Below are 21,179 nucleotides of genomic sequence, written 5' to 3' on the forward strand. Positions count from 1 at the left end.
ACATATCGGTAGGGACTCAGGTTTAGGTTTAGACAAAATTCAGTCTAGCCTCTTTGTTGGTTCTGTCCTGTTTACTTTGACCAGGATTTCATTATACAAATGGTGCTGGTTGCTTGATCTTGGAGGAAGGGAGTTTTCATTTTCAGTGACTTTTTCTTGCCAGGCATATGTGTTGAGAATAACATGTTGATGAAGATCACCTCCAGGTAATGGTTGGTGAGTTAAAATCATGAGGACCATATAGTCTGGCAGTCCCACACCACGACCACAGCTATGCCATGAAGCAGTAGGGGACCAAGGCCACCCCAAGGGCAGAAAAATTCAACCAATCCCATGTAGGGCATTGCCCTACTAATTTTTTCCCTCAGTTGCTGACTTTCCTTCCTCATTCTTTAGAAATACCTTTCTTGTAATTGATGGAGACCACCATTGAGTTGATGTGTTCCAAGAATTTTGAGGCACTTTGGGACCATTGGCCTGGGGACAATGATTTCATTTTTGTGTGGAGGTTGCTGATTGGTCGGTAGGTGGACCTTGAGCCAAGCCATCGGTGGCAGTTATTAAACAGGTGATTAGTGAGAGTTGAGAGTCATTTTCCTCTACAGAAAGTTGAGATTAAGAGGTTTCTAATCCCTGGAAACCCCAAAGAATCTCTCAAGGTTCATAGGACTCTGCCTTGGAGAGAGAGTTTTTCCTCCTTCAAAACTACATTTAGCCTTTTCACTGTTTCCCACATCATATGATTCTCTACAAGAAAAGTGCTTCATGCATCATGGGATAAGGGTGATTTAATACTTTTTTGCATGAGAGGTGGAGTTCTCCCTGTACCCCTTCATTGAAAGGGTACCATATGTCAGTCACCAGCACATATGACGGTTATTATCATTTTTTATGGTATTTGTGGTCTTAACTTTTTTCTTGTGCATTTGTTTATAAGTGCTCTTTCAATAATGCTGTAAGCTACACAAAATAGTAAATCTTCAATTTGCATCACCATTACAGGAAGCTTGTTTAGTGGGATTTTATTTGTGATGCAAATTTTGCTTATAATATTTTTTACATGCTTTTGCTAATGAATGAAAATCGTATGCCAGCATTATCATTATGAAGTAAGTCTGTTGAGATACATACTACTTGTAGAGCATAAATGTTTATGATACATGTGAATTTGTGAGTCTTGTTTTTTTTTTCCTTTTTTTACAAGTTTTTTTATTATCGTTCTTTTTTTAAGGCTCCAGTCACAGACAGAATTATATCTATCTCTCTGTGTCTCTGATTCCCATTCCCTCCAGACACTCCCTTAAGGGGGTGGCCAAAGCAAAATTCTTCATAATTGGTGACCTCTTTGTGCTACTTCTTAGCCTTTTGTGTCTCACGCTTAACAGGCCACTGGCAGAGAGCAATTCAAACAGTGTTTCCAGAGGCTCCTTCATGATGTTCCTGTTCACTGCTTCTACCTAATGTGTCTACATGATGTAACTGCCTAATTGTATACACTGAATAGTTAATCTTATACCTTTAACATCATTATGAATTGTGTTTATTGATCACTGCTAAAGATGAACATAACTGATATGAGGTGCATGAAAGGGACATCATGGAACTCAAGACACTTGGTATTGCTAGATAATGCACAATTTGGATGCATTCATTGTATATTAGTCTGAAGTATATTGGTGGATGCATATATCCACCTTCATTTGAAAAGATGAGTCCACTGGTTACATCACTACCAGTCTGCCTCCAGAACTGGCAAAAATTTCACATTCCTTGACTGTCCATAAATCATCATGGAAGAATCACTTCATATTTTTTGTGCTCAGTAATATATTTGTGAATGTATTCATGTTGATCATAAACAAAGTATTTCCTGTTTGAGTAGTTAGTGTTAAGTGTGAAATCACACTGAAAAAAGAAATCAGTCTGAATGAGAGGATGGACCATCCATGCCACTCACCCACCTTCCATCTTCTCAGCTCCTTACCAGACTGATGTTGAGGTAACTATATTACTTTATGTGTATTTTCTTTTACTTTTGCATGCAACAGAAATATTGTGTGGACACTTTTTGGACATCGGAGGGTTTTATATGATATGTGGAGCAGTGACATGGTTAATGTACCATTCTCATTTACTGAATTCATTTGGTATGGATGAACTCATCCTCTACACTTACTGTATGTCATATTTATTGATATTCTTAAGAAATGTTTTGAAAGTACTATTCACATTGAGTGAAGTCACTGACCCTGGATGAACTGATACAGTATACTTTCCCTTATCCATTGAAATGGATTCATTTTAGAGCTAACTGAAACTTATAACCATGAAATGTACATCTTTTGAAACTTATATTAACAGAAGAATACATTGATGTGATGAACTTGATGGTAAAAGTATTCGGTTTAACTCAGCGAGCAAAAATGGGTATGTTTGAAGGAATGATGGTTCCAACAATGTTATATGGTTGTGAGGCATGGGCTATAGATAGGGTTGTGCTGAGGAGGGTGAATGTGGTGGAAATTAAATGTTTGAGGACAATAAGTGGTGTGAGGTGGTTTGATCTAGTAAGTAATGAAAGGGTAAGAGATGTGTGGTAATAAAAAGTGTAGTTGAGAGAGCAGAAGGGGGTGTGTTTGAAATGGCTTGGTCACATGGAGAGAATGAGTGAGGAAAGATTGACAAAGAGGATATATGTGTCAGAGGTGGAGGGAAGAAGGAGAAGCAGGATACCAAATTGGAGGTGGGAGGATGGAGTGAAAAAGAATCTGGGTAATTGGGGCCTGAACATTCAGGGAGATGAAAGGCATGTAAGGAATAGAGTGAAGTGAAATGATGTTGTATACCAGGGTCAGCATGCTGTCAATGAATTGAACCAGGGCATGTGAAGAGTCTTGGCAAAACCATGGAAAGGTCTGTGGGGCATGGATGTGGAAAGGGAGCTGTGGTTTGGGTGCATTACACATGGCAGCTAGAGACTGAGAGTGAACGAATGTGGCCTTTTTTGTATGTTCCTGGCGCTGTCTTGCTGGGGGGTGGGGATGCTATTTTGAGTGTGGCGGGATGGTGACTTGAATGGATGAGGGCAGCAAGTATGGATATGTATATGTTTGTATATGTCTATTTATGTATATGTATAATGCTACCTTGCTAATGTGGGAAATGGCAAATAGTATGAAAAAAAAGTGTATGTTGAGGAATGTATGTGAGAAATACTTAGAAAAGCAAATTGATTTGTATGTAGCATTTATGGATCTGGAGAAGGCATATGATAGAGTTGATGGAGATGCTCTGTGGAAGGTACTAAGAATATATGGTGTGGGAGGGAAGTTGTTAGAAGCAATGAAAAGTTTTTATCGAGGATGTAAGGCATGTGTACGTGTAGGAAGAGAGGAAAGTGATTGGTTCTCAGTGAATGTAGGTTTGCGGCAGGGGTGTGTGATGTCTCTATGGTTGTTTAATTTGTTTATGGATGGGGTTGTTAGGGAGGTGAATGCAAGAGTTTTGGAAAGAGGGGCAAGTAAGCAGTCTGTTGGGGATGAGAGAGCTTGGGAAGTGAGTCAGTTGTTGTTCGCTGATGATACAGCGCTGGTGGCTGATTCATATGAGAAACTGCAGAAGCTGGTGACTGAGTTTGGTAAAGTGTGTGAAAGAAGAAAGTTAAGAGTAAATGTGAATAAGAGCAAGGTTATTAGGTACAGTAGGGTTGAGGGTCAAGTCAATTGGGAGGTAAGTTTGAATGGTGAAAAACTGGAAGTAAAGTGTTTTAGATATCTGGGAGTGGATCTGGCAGCGGATGGAACCATGGAAGCGGAAGTGAATCATAGGGTGGGGGAGGGGGCGAAAATCCTGGGAGCCTTGAAGAATGTGTGGAAGTCGAGAACATTATCTCGGAAAGCAAAAATGGGTATGTTTGAAGGAATAGTGGTTCCAACAATGTTGTATGGTTGCGAGGCGTGGGCTATGGATAGAGTTGTGCGCAGGAGGATGGATGTGCTGGAAATGAGATGTTTGAGGACAATGTGTGGTGTGAGGTGGTTTAATCGAGTAAGTAACGTAAGGGTAAGAGAGATGTGTGGAAATAAAAAGAGCGTGGTTGAGAGAGCAGAAGAGGGTGTTTTGAAATGGTTCGGGCACATGGAGAGAATGAGTGAGGAAAGATTGACCAAGAGAATATATGTGTCGGAGGTGGAGGGAACGAGGAGAAGAGGGAGACCAAATTGGAGGTGGAAAGATGGAGTGAAAAAGATTTTGTGTGATCGGGGCCTGAACATGCAGGAGGGTGAAAGGAGGGCAAGGAATAGAGTGAATTGGAGCGATGTGGTATACCGGGGTTGACGTGCTGTCAGTGGATTGAATCAAGGCATGTGAAGCGTCTGGGGTAAACCATGGAAAGTTGTGTAGGTATGTATATTTGCGTGTGTGGACGTATGTATATACATGTGTATGGGGGGGGGGGTTGGGCCATTTCTTTCATCTGTTTCCTTGCGCTACCTCGCAAACGCGGGAGACAGCGAGGTAGCGCAAGGAAACAGACGAAAGAAATGGCCCAACCCACCCCCATACACATGCCTTGATTCAATCCACTGACAGCACGTCAACCCTGGTATACCACATCGCTCCAATTCACTGTATTCTTTGCCCTCCTTTCACCCTCCTGCATGTTCAGGCCCCGATCACACAAAATCTTTTTCACTCCATCTTTCTACCTCCAATTTGGTCTCCCACTTCTCCTCGTTCCCTCCACCTCCGACACATATATCCTCTTGATCAATCTTTCCTCACTCATTCTCTCCATGTGACCAAACCATTTCAAAACACCCTCTTCTGCTCTCTCAACCACGCTCTTTTTATTTCCACACCTCTCTTACCCTTACGTTACTTACTCGATCAAACCACCTCACACCACACATTGTCCTCAAACATCTCATTTCCAGCACATCCATCCTCCTGCGCACAACTCTTTCCATAGTCCATGCCTCGCAACCATACAACATTGTTGGAACCACTATTCCTTCAAACATACCCATTTTTGCTTTCCGAGATAATGTTCTCGACTTCCACACATTCTTCAAGGCTCCCAGAATTTTCGCCCCCTCCCCCACCCTATGATCCACTTCCGCTTCCATGGTTCCATCCGCTGCCAGATCCACTCCCAGATATCTAAAACACTTCACTTCCTCCAGTTTTTCTCCATTCAAACTCACCTCCCAATTGAATTGACCCTCAACCCTACTGTACCTAATAACCTTGCTCTTATTCACATTTACTCTTAACTTTCTTCTTTCACACACTTTACCAAACTCAGTCACCAGCTTCTGCAGTTTCTCACATGAATCAGCCACCAGCGCTGTATCATCAGCGAACAACAACTGACTCACTTCCCAAGCTCTCTCATCCCCAACAGACTTCATACTTGCCCCTCTTTCCAAAACTCTTGCATTCACCTCCCTAACAACCCCATCCATAAACAAATTAAACAACCATGGAGACATCACACACCCCTGCCGCAAACCTAAATTCACTGAGAACCAATCACTTTCCTCTCTTCCTACACGTACACATGCCTTACATCCTCGATAAAAACTTTTCACTGCTTCTAACAACTTGCCTCCCACACCATATATTCTTAATACCTTCCACAGAGCATCTCTATCAACTCTATCATATGCCTTCTCCAGATCCATAAATGCTACATACAAATCCATTTGCTTTTCTAAGTATTTCTCACATACATTCTTCAAAGCAAACACCTGATCCACACATCCTCTATCACTTCTGAAACCACACTGCTCTTCCCCAATCTGGTGCTCTGTACATGCCTTCACCCTCTCAATCAATACCCTCCCATATAATTTACCAGGAATACTTAACAAACTTATACCTCTGTAATTTGAGCACTCACTCTTATCCCCTTATATATATATATATATATATATATATATATATATATATATATATATATATATATATAATATATATATATATATATATATATATATATATATATATATATATATATATATATATATATATATATATATATATATATATATATATATATATATATATATATATATATATATAATGTTGAAATGTATATGTATGTATATGTGCGTGTGAGGGCATTTATGTATATACATGTGTATCTGGGTGGGTTGGGCCATTCCTCGTCTGTTTCCTTGAGCTACCTTGCTAATGCAAGAGATGGCGATTGAGTATGATGAATAATATGAAATAGATGAATAACTAACTGTTTAGTTGTGCTTGATGGAATAGAGAAGAAAATGTGGAAGTAAGGAATACAGAAAAGATAATGGTTAAGTGTAAGTGCTATAAGATAGCTGAGTGGCAGACAAAGAAGTAGATACATACATTATGTATATATTGAGGACAGTATGTGTTGTTAGGTGGTTTGATCAAGTAAGTGATGAAAGGATAAGAGAGATGTGTGGTAGTAAAATGAGTGTAGTTGAGAGGGCAGATGAGGGTGTGTTGAAATGGTTTGGACGTATGGAGAGAATTAGTGAAGGAAAAGTTGACAAAGAGGATATATCTGTCAGAGGTAGAGGGAACAAGGGGAAGCAGGAGACCAAGATGGTGGTGGAGGGATGAAAAGAAAAAGATTTTAAATGATTAGGTGAGGCAAGGAATAGAGTGAATTGGAACAATGTGGTGTACATGGGTCGACGTGCTGTCAGTGGACTGAACCAGGGCATGTGAAACGTCTGGGTTGAATCATGGAAAGGTCTGTGGGGCCTGGATGTGGATAAGGAGATGTGGTTTCGGTTCATTACACATGACAGGTAGAGACTGAGTGTGAACGCACGTGGCCTTTGTGTCTGTTTTCCTGGCACTCCGTTGCTGAAGAGGGGATCAGTGATGCTGTTGTGGGGCGGGTTGGCACTAGGAATGGATTGAAGGCAAGCAGGTATGAACATATACATGTGTATATATGTATATGTATGTGTATTTATATGTACGTGTATGGGTGTTTATGTGTGTGTATATATATATATATATATATATATATATATATATATATATATATTTTTTTTTTTTTTTTTTTCATACTATTTGCCATTTCCCGCGATAGCGAGGTAGCGTTAAGAACAGAGGACTGGGCCTTTGAGGGAATATCCTCACCTGGCCCCCTTCTCTGTTCCTTCTTTTGGAAAATTAAAAAGAAACGAGAGGGGAGGATTTCCAGCCCCCCACTCCCTTCCCTTTTAGTCGCCTTCTACGACACGCAGGGAATACGTGGGAAGTATTCTTTCTCCCCTATCCCCAGGGATAATATATATATATATATATTTTTTTTTTTTTTTCATACGATTCGCCATTTCCCGCATTTGCGAGGTAGCGCTAAGAACAGAGGACTGGGCCTTAGAGGGAAAATCCTCACCTGGCCCCCTTCTCTGTTCCTTCTTTTGGAAAAAAAAAAAAAAAAAAAAAAAAAAAAAACGAGAGGGGAGGATTTCCAGCCACCCGCTCCCATATATATATATATATATATATATATATATATATATATATATATATATATTATATATATAATATATATATATATTTATATATATATATATATATATATATATATATATATATATATATATATATATATATATATATATATATATATATATATATATGTAGCAAGCAAATGGATTTGTATGTAGCATTTATGGATCTGGAGAAGGCATATGATAGAGTTGATAGAGATGCTCTGTGGAAGGTATTAAGAATATATGGTGTGGGAGGAAAGTTGTTAGAAGCAGTGAGAAGTTTTTATCGAGGATGTAAGGCATGTGTACGTGTAGGAAGAGAGGAAAGTGATTGGTTCTCAGTGAATGTAGGTTTGCGGCAGGGGTGTGTGATGTCTCCATGGTTGTTTAATTTGTTTATGGATGGGGTTGTTAGGGAGGTAAATGCAAGAGTTTTGGAAAGAGGGGCAAGTATGAAGTCTGTTGGGGATGAGAGAGCTTGGGAAGTGAGTCAGTTGTTGTTCGCTGATGATACAGCGCTGGTGGCTGATTCATGTGAGAAACTGCAGAAGCTGGTGACTGAGTTTGGTAAAGTGTGTGAAAGAAGAAAGTTAAGAGTAAATGTGAATAAGAGCAAGGTTATTAGGTACAGTAGGGTTGAGGGTCAATTCAATTGGGAGGTGAGTTTGAATGGAGAAAAACTGTAGGAAGTGAAGTGTTTTAGATATCTGGGAGTGGATCTGGCAGCGGATGGAACCATGGAAGCGGAAGTGGATCATAGGGTGGGGGAGGGGGCGAAAATTCTGGGAGCCTTGAAGAATGTGTGGAAGTCGAGAACATTATCTCGGAAAGCAAAAATGGGTATGTTTGAAGGAATAGTGGTTCCAACAATGTTGTATGGTTGCGAGGCGTGGGCTATGGATAGAGTTGTGCGCAGTAGGATGGATGTGCTGGAAATGAGATGTTTGAGGGCAATGTGTGGTGTGAGGTGGTTTGATCGAGTAAGTAACGTAAGGATAAGAGAGATGTGTGGAAATAAGAAGAGCGTGGTTGAGAGAGCAGAAGAGGGTGTTTTGAAATGGTTTGGTCACATGGAGAGAATGAGTGAGGAAAGATTGACCAAGAGGATATATGTGTCGGAGGTGGAGGGAACGAGGAGAAGAGGGAGACCAAATTGGAGGTGGAAAGATGGAGTGAAAAAGATTTTGTGTGATCGGGGCCTGAACATGCAGGAGGGTGAAAGGAGGGCAAAGAATAGAGTGAATTGGAGCGATGTGGTATACCAGGGTTGACGTGCTGTCAGTGGATTGAATCAAGGCATGTGTATGGGGGTGGGTTGGGCCATTTCTTTCGTCTGTTTCCTTGCGCTACCTCGCAAACGCGGGAGACAGCGACAAAGCAAAAAGAAAAAAGAAAAATTATATATGTGTGTGTGTGTGTGTATAGGAATGGATTGGTCATTCTTCTTTTTTTTTATATATAGATCTTTGATTTGAGTCTAAATTAAATTCGTTCTCCAGAATGTGCTGCCTAATTGTCGGTTATATGTGGTTGGGTCATCTCTTAGTGGGTTTGGTGCAGATTGCAGTGATGTAGACATGTGTCTTATGGTCACCCCTGGTGACCTTGATCAGCGCACAGAGGCAACTGCTGTGCTGCGTCTTCTCCAACAAGAACTCAACCACTGTGGTAAGTGAATATATTGAAAAAATGTTTGATAGAGATTATTTCATTTCAGTATGTTATTTCATACATTTTAATGAATGTTGCCTTTTTTTATTTTATTTTTGACTCATAACCCAATAATTCCACATAGATTCATGACTAGATGATGAGATATATAACACACACACACACACACACACACACACACATATATTTATTATTTTTTAATATTTTATTATACTTAATTGCTGTTTCCTGTGTCAGTGAGGTAGCACCAGGAAACAGACAAAGGATGCCCCACCCACTCATATACGCTTATGTATATATATGTAAATGCCTGTACACGCACATATACATATACATACACAAACATATACATATATACACATACTTATCCCAGGGATATATTCAGGCCCCGATCACACAAAATCTTTTTCACTCCATCTTTCCACCTCCAATTTGGTCTCCCTCTTCTCCTCGTTCCCTCCACCTCCGACACATATATCCTCTTGGTCAATCTTTCCTCACTCATTCTCTCCATGTGCCCAAACCACTTCAAAACACCCTCTTCTGCTCTCTCAACCACGCTCTTTTTATTTCCACACATCTCTCTTACCCTTACGTTACTCACTCGATCAAACCACCTCACACCACACATTGTCCTCAAACATCTCATTTCCAGCACATCCATCCTCCTGCGCACAACTCTATCCATAGCCCACGCCTCGCAACCATACAACATTGTTGGAACCACTATTCCTTCAAACATACCCATTTTTGCTTTCCGAGATAATGTTCTCGACTTCCACACATTCTTCAAGGCCCCCAGAATTTTCACCCCCTCCCCCACCCTATGATCCACTTCCGCTTCCATGGTTCCATCCGCTGCCAGATCCACTCCCAGATATCTAAAACACTTCACTTCCTCCAGTTTTTCTCCATTCAAACTTACCTACCAGTTGACTTGACCCTCAACCCTACTGTACCTAATAACCTTGCTCTTATTCACATTTACTTTTAACTTTCTTCTTTCACACACTTTACCAAACTCAGTCACCAGCTTCTGCAGTTTCTCACATGAATCAGCCACCAGCGCTGTATCATCAGCGAACAACAACTGACTCACTTCCCAAGCTCTCTCATCCCCAACAGACTTCATACTTGCCCCTCTTTCCAAAACTCTTGCATTCACCTCCCTAACAACCCCATCCATAAACAAATTAAACAACCATGGATATATATATTTATTCATTATATTTTGTCGCTGTCTCCCACACAAGCAACTCTCTTCATGCTCATGATGCTTCATTGTTTTCATATTTTTAGCAATTTACAGGTGTTACCTGGACAAAAGCTTTTATCACATGCAACACAGATAGCACTTTTATGTGCATGATTTAATTCCAAAGGAGTGCCTTACTACCATGAAAAACACTGCAATTGCATGGGAAATGGACACCACGTTTGCTTATGTGTTGACCAAGTGAGTGCTTTTCAAACTGGCTGGCAGTGACCAAACTATAATTCTTTTGTCTTGAAATTTCTACTTGAATCATATTTGATGATGCAAAGGTACAGGTATAGTATTGCACCAGTACACTACAGTAAATCAGTTTATAACCATGTTTGTGTTTGCAGAGAGAACATTGTGTTTCAGTTTGTTAATGAAAAAGTGCATATAGGTGATGTGCAACAGGCTAACAGAATGTCACGTTTTGACAACCAACATCCCAGACCTAGTTCAGGAACTAACAGATAATTCTGTTATATCTCAAACTCAAGTTGATGAGTCCTTACCTTTCTAGACTAAATTTGTGCCATAACAGGCTTTTACAGGAATTTTGATTAGATCCTAAACTTAGGCTGATGGGGCCCAGAAGGTCCATTAGAAGTTAAATTCTGAAACACTGAAGTATGTTAGGAAAGGGTTTTACTTTACAGGGCTCAGGTGGCTGAACCAGGGCATATGAATTGGTCATTAGAAACCATGGAATGGCATGTGGGATTTTACTTAGGTTTCTGGGCATTATGATTGACAGCAAGAGGATGTATGTGAGAAAGTGAGGCTATTTCTTCATCTGTTACTGGTGCTACCTCACTGTGGTGTGAAACAGTGAGCAAGTAAAAAGAAAATAATTTGTAAAAATACTTTTTCTTTTATCTTCCTTAGATGTAAGAAAATTAGTGGACTATTGCAGAAAACCCTCGTTATTGATTAAGATTTTAGGTATTGTGTGAATCTTAATGTACTTAACCTAGTTTTACTTCCTTTCACAGTGATGATATGTTTCTCTCTTCCAGCATATTTTGCAAGTCAGCCAGAATTAGTTATTTATTCCAGTGTATTACTCAAGATATATATTTTGCCTGATGTTATGTAAGTGCAGAGATTTTGTATGAATGACCTCTGATATACTTAGGTGTACTTATAAAAAGTTTCAGCTGATTTAGATGTTGATTTGCATCTTTTCAGGGTCAATACAGAAAATGGAATTAATACGAGCAAAGGTGCCTATCTTGAAGTTCAGAGATTCTCACTCACAGGTAGATGTGGACCTCAACTGCAACAATGCTGTTGGGATCCGCAACACACATCTTCTTAACTCATATTCCCAGTGTAAGTTTGTTTTGTGTTATGGTGAGCATGGTAATATCTTCTGTGTTTTAAGGAAGATGATATATGAATTATATCAGAAGCATTTGATGTCTTAACTTTGTGTAGAAGTTAAGCCATATCTCTGAAAATATTGTTCTATTTTAATGATTTTAGATGATGAAATTCATAGATTAGTGGTAATGCACATAATGATTTTAAGCAGTTATTGTGCAAACATTTCTATAGATGCTATGCTGCTTTCTAAAAGCTGGGGGTTTGAAGAGGTTTTTGAGTGTTCGTAGTTTCCAGGCTGCAAGTGATTCCTTTAAGTGCACTTACACAGTTCATTCTGTTTAACTCCAGACTTTCCTGTGATTAGTACTATGTGCTAACCTCGCCTTTTGGCAAAATGGTAGGACCATAAGATAGAAGTGTTAGGTAGAGATATTGGAGTGGGATGTTAGGTAGAAGTAGTTGGTAGGAACATTAGGCTGGAGCATAAAGTAGACACATTAGCTGGAAGTTAGTTGGTAGGAACATTAGGCAGAAGCCTTTTGGAACTTTGTGCTGCTGTTGCCCTCTGCCAGTGGCCTGTTAAGAGTGAGATACTAAAGGCTTTATAGTGGCACTGGAGTTTGCCATTTATGAGACTTTTGCCATAGCCACCTCCTTTAAGTGATTCCTTTAAGTGCACTTACACAGGGATATAATTTCATTAGGATAGATCAGGAGAGCTGAGCAAGTTGGGACTGAACTGATGCAATGAGAAAAGATTGTCTTTTAGTGTGTGCCAGAGATATATATGTGTATATATATATAGATATTTTCTGTATATACCCATTTTTTCCGGAAAACTCAGTAAATGTAGGTTTCTTGAATATCTTTGAACATTTAGTTTCAGTGGAATGATTGTCCACTGACAATCGCAAACACTGTACACATTGGTTTTAATCAAGACAAATTATTGGGATGATTAAGTTTTTATATGTCTCATGTTAATTTTATTTGTGGTAGGTTTTTGGAGTAGATGAATGATGTGTTTAGCGTTTCTAATCAGTTACATTAGGTTTCATTTCTTCCAGTGGACTGGCGAGTGCGTCCCCTTGTCCTAGTGGTAAAGTTATGGGCTCAGCACCACAATATCAATAATGCTAAAGACATGACCATCTCCTCCTACTCCCTGGTACTCATGGTTATACATTACCTGCAACGTAAGTTTTTATATAGCTTGTGATACTGATTTCAATTTGTGTGATAAATGAAATATCTGTTTTTTGTGAACATAACTTAATAGAAGTATTGCACATAGTTGTCTAATTGCTGAAAATTGAGCTTTTCAATTTCTGCTGTTATGCTCGTCAGTAATGCATTGTTTTGAAACTTGTACTGATGAAGTGTTGCAGAGAACCAAGCCGTGCTATCCACAGTTACTCCTACAAATTGTTTTTATTTGTTTACAGATGGTGTGGAGCCACCGGTTCTACCATGCCTGCAGAAAACTTATCCACAAAAATTTCGTGCCTGTGCACAAATCACAACAATCCCAGTTACAGAAAGGATGCCAACTTTCACTTCCAATAACCATGATACTCTTGGAAAATTATTTCATGGTTTCCTTAACTACTTTGCAAATGATTTCACGTATGTTGAATCCCTTTTTTTTTTGCTGATGCATTTAAAATTAATTGTGATATAGTAAAGCTTCAAGATTCAAATCATTTGGGATTGCATGAAAAAGAATTAAGAGTAAATGAAAAAGTAATGATAAATCGGAATACAAGTGAAATTTTAATGTACAAAAATTATAGAGGGGAATTAGTGATAAATTGATAAATAGCCATATAATTAGGAAAATGATTTATACATTACATTTTAGAAGATAACATAAGTTTATGTAATGTGATAGCAATATGTGCTAACCCTGCCTTTTGGCTAAATGGTGGGAGCAATAGAAAAGTAGTAGGTTGGAGAATTAGAAAGAAATATTAGGTATGATTAGTAGATAGGAACATAAAGTGGGAGCATTAGGTAGAAGTAGTAGGCAGGAACATTGGGTAGAACTTAGGTAGAAGTAGTAGGCAGGAACATTGGGTAGACATTATGTAGAAGTAGTCTGTAGGAATATTAGGCAGAAGCCTCTTGAAACACTACATGAGGGTTGCCATCTGCCTGTGGCCTGTTAAGGGTGAGGGACTAAAGGCTTAGAAGCAGCACTGGAGCTAACCAGGTAATGGAGACTTTTGCCATGGCCACCCCCTTGAGGGAGTTTCCAGAGGAAACAGGTATCAGAGATATAGATAGATGAGACATATGATTGATTTTGAAAAAATTTATTTGATGAATGTCTGCTTGATGGAATAACAGTAAAGGAAATCTGGAAAAGCAGGTGCAAAGATAATGTAAACAATTGCAGTACAGGGGTTTGGTTGTCTCAGATGATAATAGTGGAAGTGCAGTAAAATGGTGTAAGAATGGTTTTGGAACTTTTAAGATTTGGATCATGCATGAGTGTATTAAAGAATGGGAACAACTGGTTGTAAGTTGTTTCATGACAGAGATGCAGACAGAGTTATTTATGGTAAATCTGATATGTTTGTGAGAGTTGGGAGGTTAAAGTATCATATGGTTTGAATCATAAAGATCTGGAATGTGTAAAAATGTTCAGATATCTTGGAATAGGGTTGATTAGGGATGGTTGTGGGAAAACATAGGTGAGAATAGTCATTAGTCATACATGGGAGAAAAAATGGAAATGCCCAGATGAAGCCTCATTCTCTCCCGATATCCACACCATTTCAGCAAACCCTCCTCAGCAGTTTCAACCACACTTTTTATTGCCACACCTCCCTCTTACCTTATCATTACTTGATCAAACCACCCACACCACATATTGTCCTCAGACACTTCATTTCCAACACATCAATCCTTCTCATCCTCATTTGTAGCCTATTCTTCTTTTACGTATATCATTGCTGGGACTACTATATTTCAAACATGTCCATTTTTGCCTTCCCAGATGATTACCTCTCTATCCATGCATTCTTCAATGTTCCAAGAACCTTTGCTTCCTCAACCACCTAGTTACTCACTTCCATGGTTCCATTTGCATCCATGTCCACTTCCAGATATCTAAAACACCTCACTTCCTCCAGTTTTTACCCATTCAAGCTCACACCCCAACTAATATGTCCCTGTACCTCTTCTAAACCTAATAACCGTGCTTTTATTCACTTTTACTCACAACTTCCTCTTTTCACACACACTTCCAAACTCAATTACCAGCTTCTGCAATTTTTCACTTGAATCTGCCACCAGTGCTGTGTTATCAGCAGACAAAATCTTGCTTCCCTGACCCCATTATCCACTGCAAACTGCATTGTCACCCCTCTCTATAACACTGTTGCATTACCTCACTCACCACCCCATCCATAAACAAATTAGACAGCCATTGTGACATCACACACCCCTGTCACTTGCCAACCTTCACTTGGAACCACCACTCTCCTCTCTTCCTACTTGTACACATGCCTTACACCCTTAATAAAAACTTCTCATTGCTTAAAGCAACTTTCCTTCCACACCATATATCCTTAACACATTCCACAAGGCAGCTCCATCAACCCTATCATACGCTTTCTCTAGATCCAGGAATGTTACATACATATCTCTATTTCTTGTAAGTATTTCTCACACATTCTTTAAAGCAAGCACCTGATCCACACATTCTGTACCACTTTTAAAACCACATTTTTTCTCCCTAGTATGGTGCACTGTACATGCTTACACCTCCATCACCACTCTTCCATCTGTTAACATATCAGGCACACTCGAGAAACACTCACCTTTTTCCCTCTTGCCTTTGTAAAATGTCACTGTACATGCCTTCCACCAATCCTCAGGCACCACACCATGATCCAAACATGCATTGAAAGTCCGAATTAACCAATAAACAACACGTCACCCCCTTTTTGAGGAATTCAACTGCAATACCATCCACTTCATCAGCCTTGCCCCATTTCATCTTAGATAAGGCTTTCACCACTTGACCTTTTTTCACCAAACCACTCTCCTTGACTTTCACTTTGCATGCCACTCCAACCTAAACATCCTACATCTGATAATAATGAAGAGTTTATTGAATTTGCTGCCATTCAACTATAGATACACAGGTTGAGATAATACAAAACTGGGAGGTTATATGAGTAACTAGTTATGTAATCTTAAAAGACCATAAGATCAAGGTAGGTCTGAATACTTCCATGCCTTTGACAATCACATGAGTGACATACATAGTCAAAGTGGGAGATATGCAGGAAGTTTTACAGTGTCAATATCGATAATGAATAAATAGTTATATGTTCAAATGAGTTACATTGATATAGTAGTTGACATACCACATGGTCAAGACATATGGCCCAGATGGCACACTTCCTCAAACCCAAAAGGAGTATGCCTCAGAGCTCGTTCCAATCCTTGCTCACCTGTTTTTCCACATTCTAAAAATCAAGAATTCTTCTTAGAAGCCTGCCTTGGTGCAACCCATTCTTTAGAATGGAGACCATTCTAACCCCTCCATCTATCTACATATTGCTTCCACATCTGTCTCCAGAGTGTATTAAAATCTCCTTAACTCTTCATTTTTTAAGACACTTGGAATCCCATTCCCTTCTTTCTGATCACTAATATGGATATTGTATTATTAGGTCTACAGCTGATCTCTCAAATATAACTTATCTCTGGTCTCTTCTCTTGGACATGAGTGAAACTTTTATCATAGCCTTCAATATCTCCAGAGCATAAGTCCTTGCTTTCTAAACTCCTTTCCTTTGATTTCTTTCACTTCTTTTTTTTTATCTGTTGCTTAGTGTCCTCATTGGCTGTTCCACTGCAGTTGTTGATGGAGCGACTTCTTTCTCCTATCTTAACAACATTGGAGTTCCTCAAGGTTCTCTGCTATTAACTTTAGCTTTTGGAGGATATTTTGGTTGAGATATCGTCAACTTGTACTGTGTGTTTGAAACAAAACTAATATCTTCATGATTTCTGGAGTCTGCAAGGGATCAGCAACAAGAATACCTACTTCAATAAGGCATCCAGTCTTGGTAAAAGATTGATGAACTTTGTTTCCAGGAGAGGACTAAAAATTTTAAACTTGTGGCAGCATTTTACATTATTTTTAATTGAGGATGGCCTAAGCCTGAATGAACTGGGTTTTGCAAGTTTGGTAGGTTTCTTAATAAGTATGCACATGTATTTTAATGAAAAAATGCTGCCTATGTGGAGAGGCATATTCCTCTCTGTAAATACTTTTCAAAATGTGTCTTAGTTATATATCAGAATATTATATACTAATGCAAAGCTTATGTCTTAAGAAAATTTCAGAGTCAGAGACAACTGCACTGCAAAGAAATTGTGATATGATTAGAATATCTGAGTCTTCGTTAGGTGTTGAAAATAGAAATTTCTTAGCTGAGTACGCAGTTTGAGGGCACATTTTTAATGATCAGTGACAAATTTCTTGAGATAACTCAACACTGCATGTAATACTGGTCAATATGAAAGTTGCATAAAGTGCGTAAGACGAGGGAGCAAATGGGAACTTCAGTGAAGGGCGCAAATGGGGAGGTGATAACAAGTAGTGGTGATGTGAGAAGGAGATGGAGTGAGTATTTTGAAGGTTTGTTGAATGTGTTTGATGATAGAGTGGCAGATATAGGGTGTTTTGGTCGAGGTGGTGTGCAAAGTGAGAGGGTTAGGGAAAATGATTTGGTAAACAGAGAAGAGGTAGTAAAAGCTTTGCTGAAGATGAAAGCCGGCAAGGCAGCAGGTTTGGATGGTATTGTAGTGGAATTTATTAAAAAAGGGGGTGACTGTATTATTGACTGGTTGGTAAGGTTATTTAATGTATGTATGACTCATGGTGAGGTGCCTGAGGATTGGCGGAATGCGTGCATAGTGCCATTGTACAAAGGCAAAGGGGATAAGAGTGAGTGCTCAAATTACAGAGGTATAAGTTTGTTGGGGATAGGGGAGAAAGAATACTTCCCACGTATTCCCTGCGTGTCGTAAAAGGCGACTAAAAGGGGAGGGAGCGGGTGGCTGGAAATCCTCCCCTCTCGTTTTTTTCAATTTTCCAAAAGAAGGAACAGAGAAGGGGGCCAGGTGAGGATGTTCCCTCAAAGGCCCATTCCTCTGTTCTTAACGCTACCTCGCTGACGTGGGAAATGGCGAATAGTACGAAAGAAAAGAAAGAAGTTTGTTGAGTATTCCTGGTAAATTATATGGGAGGGTATTGATTGAGAGGGTGAAGGCATGTACTGAGCATCAGATTGGGGAAGAGCAGTGTGGTTTCAGAAGTGGTAGAGGATGTGTGGATTAGGTGTTTGCTTTGAAGAATGTATGTGAGAAATACTTAGAAAAGCAAATGGATTTGTATGTAGCATTTATGGATCTGGAGAAGGCATATGATAGAGTTGATAGAGATGCTCTGTAGAAGGTATTAAGAATATATGGTGTGGGAGGCAAGTTGTTAGAAGCAGTGAAAAGTTTTTATCGAGGATGTAAGGCATGTGTACCTGTAGGAAGAGAGGTGAATGTAGGTTTGCGGCAGGGGTGTGTGATGTCTCCATGGTTGTTTAATTTGTTTATGGATGGGGTTGTTAGGGAGGTGAATGCAAGAGTTTTGGAAAGAGGGGCAAGTATGAAGTCTGTTGGGGATGAGAGAGCTTGGGAAGTGAGTCAGTTGTTGTTCACTGATGATACAGCGCTGGTGGCTGATTCATGTGAGAAACTGCAGAAGCTGGTGACTGAGTTTGGTAAAGTGTGTGAAAGAAGAAAATTAAGAGTAAATGTGAATAAGAGCAAGGTTATTAGGTACAGTAGGGTTGAGGGTCAAGTCAATTGGGAGGTAAGTTTGAATGGAGAAAAACTGGAGGAAGTAAAGTGTTTTAGATATCTGGGAGTGGATCTGGCAGCGGATGGAACCATGGAAGCGGAAGTGGATCATAGGGTGGGGGAGGGGGCGAAAATTCTGGGAGCCTTGAAGAATGTGTGTAAGTCGAGAACATTATCTCGGAAAGCAAAAATGGGTATGTTTGAAGGAATAGTGGTTCCTACAATGTTGTATGGTTGCGAGGCGTGGGCTATGGATAGAGTTGTGTGCAGGAGGGTGGATGTGCTGGAAATGAGATGTTTAAGGACAATGTGTGGTGTGAGGTGGTTTGATCGAGTAAGTAACGTAAGGGTAAGAGAGATGTCTGGAAATAAAAAGAGCGTGGTTGAGAGAGCAGAAGAGGGTGTTTTGAAATGGTTTGGGCACATGGAGAGAATGAGTGAGGAAAGATTGACCAAGAGGATATATGTGTCGGAGATGGAGGGAATGAGGAGAAGTGGGAGACCAAATTGGAGGTGGAAAGATGGAGTGAAAAAGATTTTGTGTGATCGGGGCCTGAACATGCAGGAGGGTGAAAGGGGGGCAAGGAATAGAGTGAATTGGAGCGATGTGGTATACCGGGGTTGACGTGCTGTCAGTGGATTGAATTAGGGCATGTGAAGCATCTGGGGTAAACCATGGAAAGCTGTGTAGGTATGTATATTTGCGTGTGTGGACGTATGTATATACATGTGTATGGGGGTGGGTTGGGCCATTTCTTTCGTCTGTTTCCTTGCGCTGCCTCGCAAACGCGGGAGACAGCGACAAAGCAAAAAAAAAAAAAAAAAAAAAATTTAAAGTTGCAAAAAAAAATTAGACTTGAAAGTTTTAATGATCTTCACATTACTTTGGACAGGCTTATTGAGGAAAATAGTATGATCATAACTCTGAAAAACTTAGTAGAACATTCATATTAGTTGATAGTAGAACATTCATATTAGTTGATAGTAGAACATTCATATTAGTTGATAGTACAACATTCATATTAGTTGATAGTAGAACATTCATATTAGTTGAGGAAACGTGTTGATGCCTAGTAGACCATCTTTTTCCAACACAAAGCCATAATGTGGAATAGTGAAACAGAGAAGTGCCTGTTTGCCTGTATCAATGAAAGCAGCACATATTTTAAGAAACTTAAAGGGACTAATAACCAGCATGATAAAGTAAAGCATGTAAGTTTGCTTAGTGAAACTAATAAGAGACTTATACTTTATAGTAAATGTGATCATGAAGCATATGTCACTTAAGATAGCCAGAGAAACCCAAAGGAGTTATATAGATATGTTGGAAGCAAGAGAATCATTATCCATTTAAGTGGCCTAACAATTACAGAAAACATTGACTTGTACCAAGACAATGAAGCCATGACAAAGATTTTATTTGATGTTTTTGCATCTGTACTTACGATTGAGGGTAAAACTCATCATGAATTCAGTTCCATTGTTCAGAGTGGAATATGGTCTGCAACACATTGACACCAAATTTTAACATGCATTTTTATCACTAAATGGCATTGAAGTATATAAAGTGGTAGGCTGAGATAAGTTTTATTTGAGGACGAGGTAAAAGATGAGATAGTCGAGCCGTTAACTGTTTTCATCACATTGCTCCTGTGAAAGTTTCAGAGGAATGGAAGTTTGCTTGTGTGACAGTGATAGTCGAAAAAAGGTAATACTGTAAGTACTGCTTGGAAATTACATCCAGTGAGCTTAATGTCTGTAGTCTGTATAGATGTGGAAACTGTCGTGATAGAATTGAAAATCATTTAGAGGATCACCATTTGATATACAATTCTCAGCATGGTTTTCAACAAATTGCTTTATTGGACAAATCTGTGAGATTGCTTTATGATAATCTGTGTGAGTGCTTTATGATATAAACTAAGTGGTGACATCATCTATTTGAATTTTCAAAAAGCATTAAATAAAGTTGTGTTAGATTTATTTGCCAAAGTAAAGTCACATGGTATAGATGGGGTTGTACTTTGTTGGTTAGGAAATTGGCGATTTAGTGAATGACGGTTAAACTTCATAATAATTAGATGTAGCATGGTGTGTCACAAGGGTCCTTCCTTCCAAAGTTTTGCCTGTTCTTCATTGTCAGACAGCACCATTGCAATGTGGTGGTTGTTTCAAGATGCCTGTATTTGTACATATTGAAAGAGAGGGAAATTGTCTTTGCTTACAGCTATGAAAAAGAAATCCAAAATTTTGGATGTATCTACTTTGTAAGAGAGTTCAAAAGTCAAGCATAATTTTACTATACACCTTACCATTCTTAGGAGACCTAGTTGAAATTAGAAGTGCCCCAGAATTAAGGATTCAGACAACTTTTACATCATGGAGCTCTGGGGTGTAGTGGTTACCATGATTGATTCATGGGCTGCCTAGGGTCATGCTTGCATAAGTTCAAATTGTTGTGGCAGTTGGTTTTAAGTCAGTCCAACTGTTAATACTTCCCCTTGGGGATGATTGATGAACTGGGCACCTGGTATTGATGA

General features: G+C 39.3%; 1 protein-coding gene across 1 annotated transcript in view; it reads left to right on the top strand.

Moving 5' to 3' along the window:
- LOC139764510 (uncharacterized) overlaps window positions 1–21,179 on the top strand; it is a 64,279-nt gene that overhangs the window by 38,187 nt on the left and 4,913 nt on the right. Inside the window, exons 6-9 of the mRNA XM_071691138.1 lie at window positions 9,005–9,173; window positions 11,623–11,766; window positions 12,828–12,956; window positions 13,206–13,386. Coding sequence (XP_071547239.1) covers window positions 9,005–9,173; window positions 11,623–11,766; window positions 12,828–12,956; window positions 13,206–13,386 — 623 coding nt within the window. The remainder of the gene's footprint in view (window positions 1–9,004; window positions 9,174–11,622; window positions 11,767–12,827; window positions 12,957–13,205; window positions 13,387–21,179) is intronic.

Source organism: Panulirus ornatus, chromosome 50 (genome assembly GCF_036320965.1).
Source record: "Panulirus ornatus isolate Po-2019 chromosome 50, ASM3632096v1, whole genome shotgun sequence".
In the NCBI taxonomy this organism is placed as follows: domain Eukaryota; kingdom Metazoa; phylum Arthropoda; class Malacostraca; order Decapoda; family Palinuridae; genus Panulirus; species Panulirus ornatus.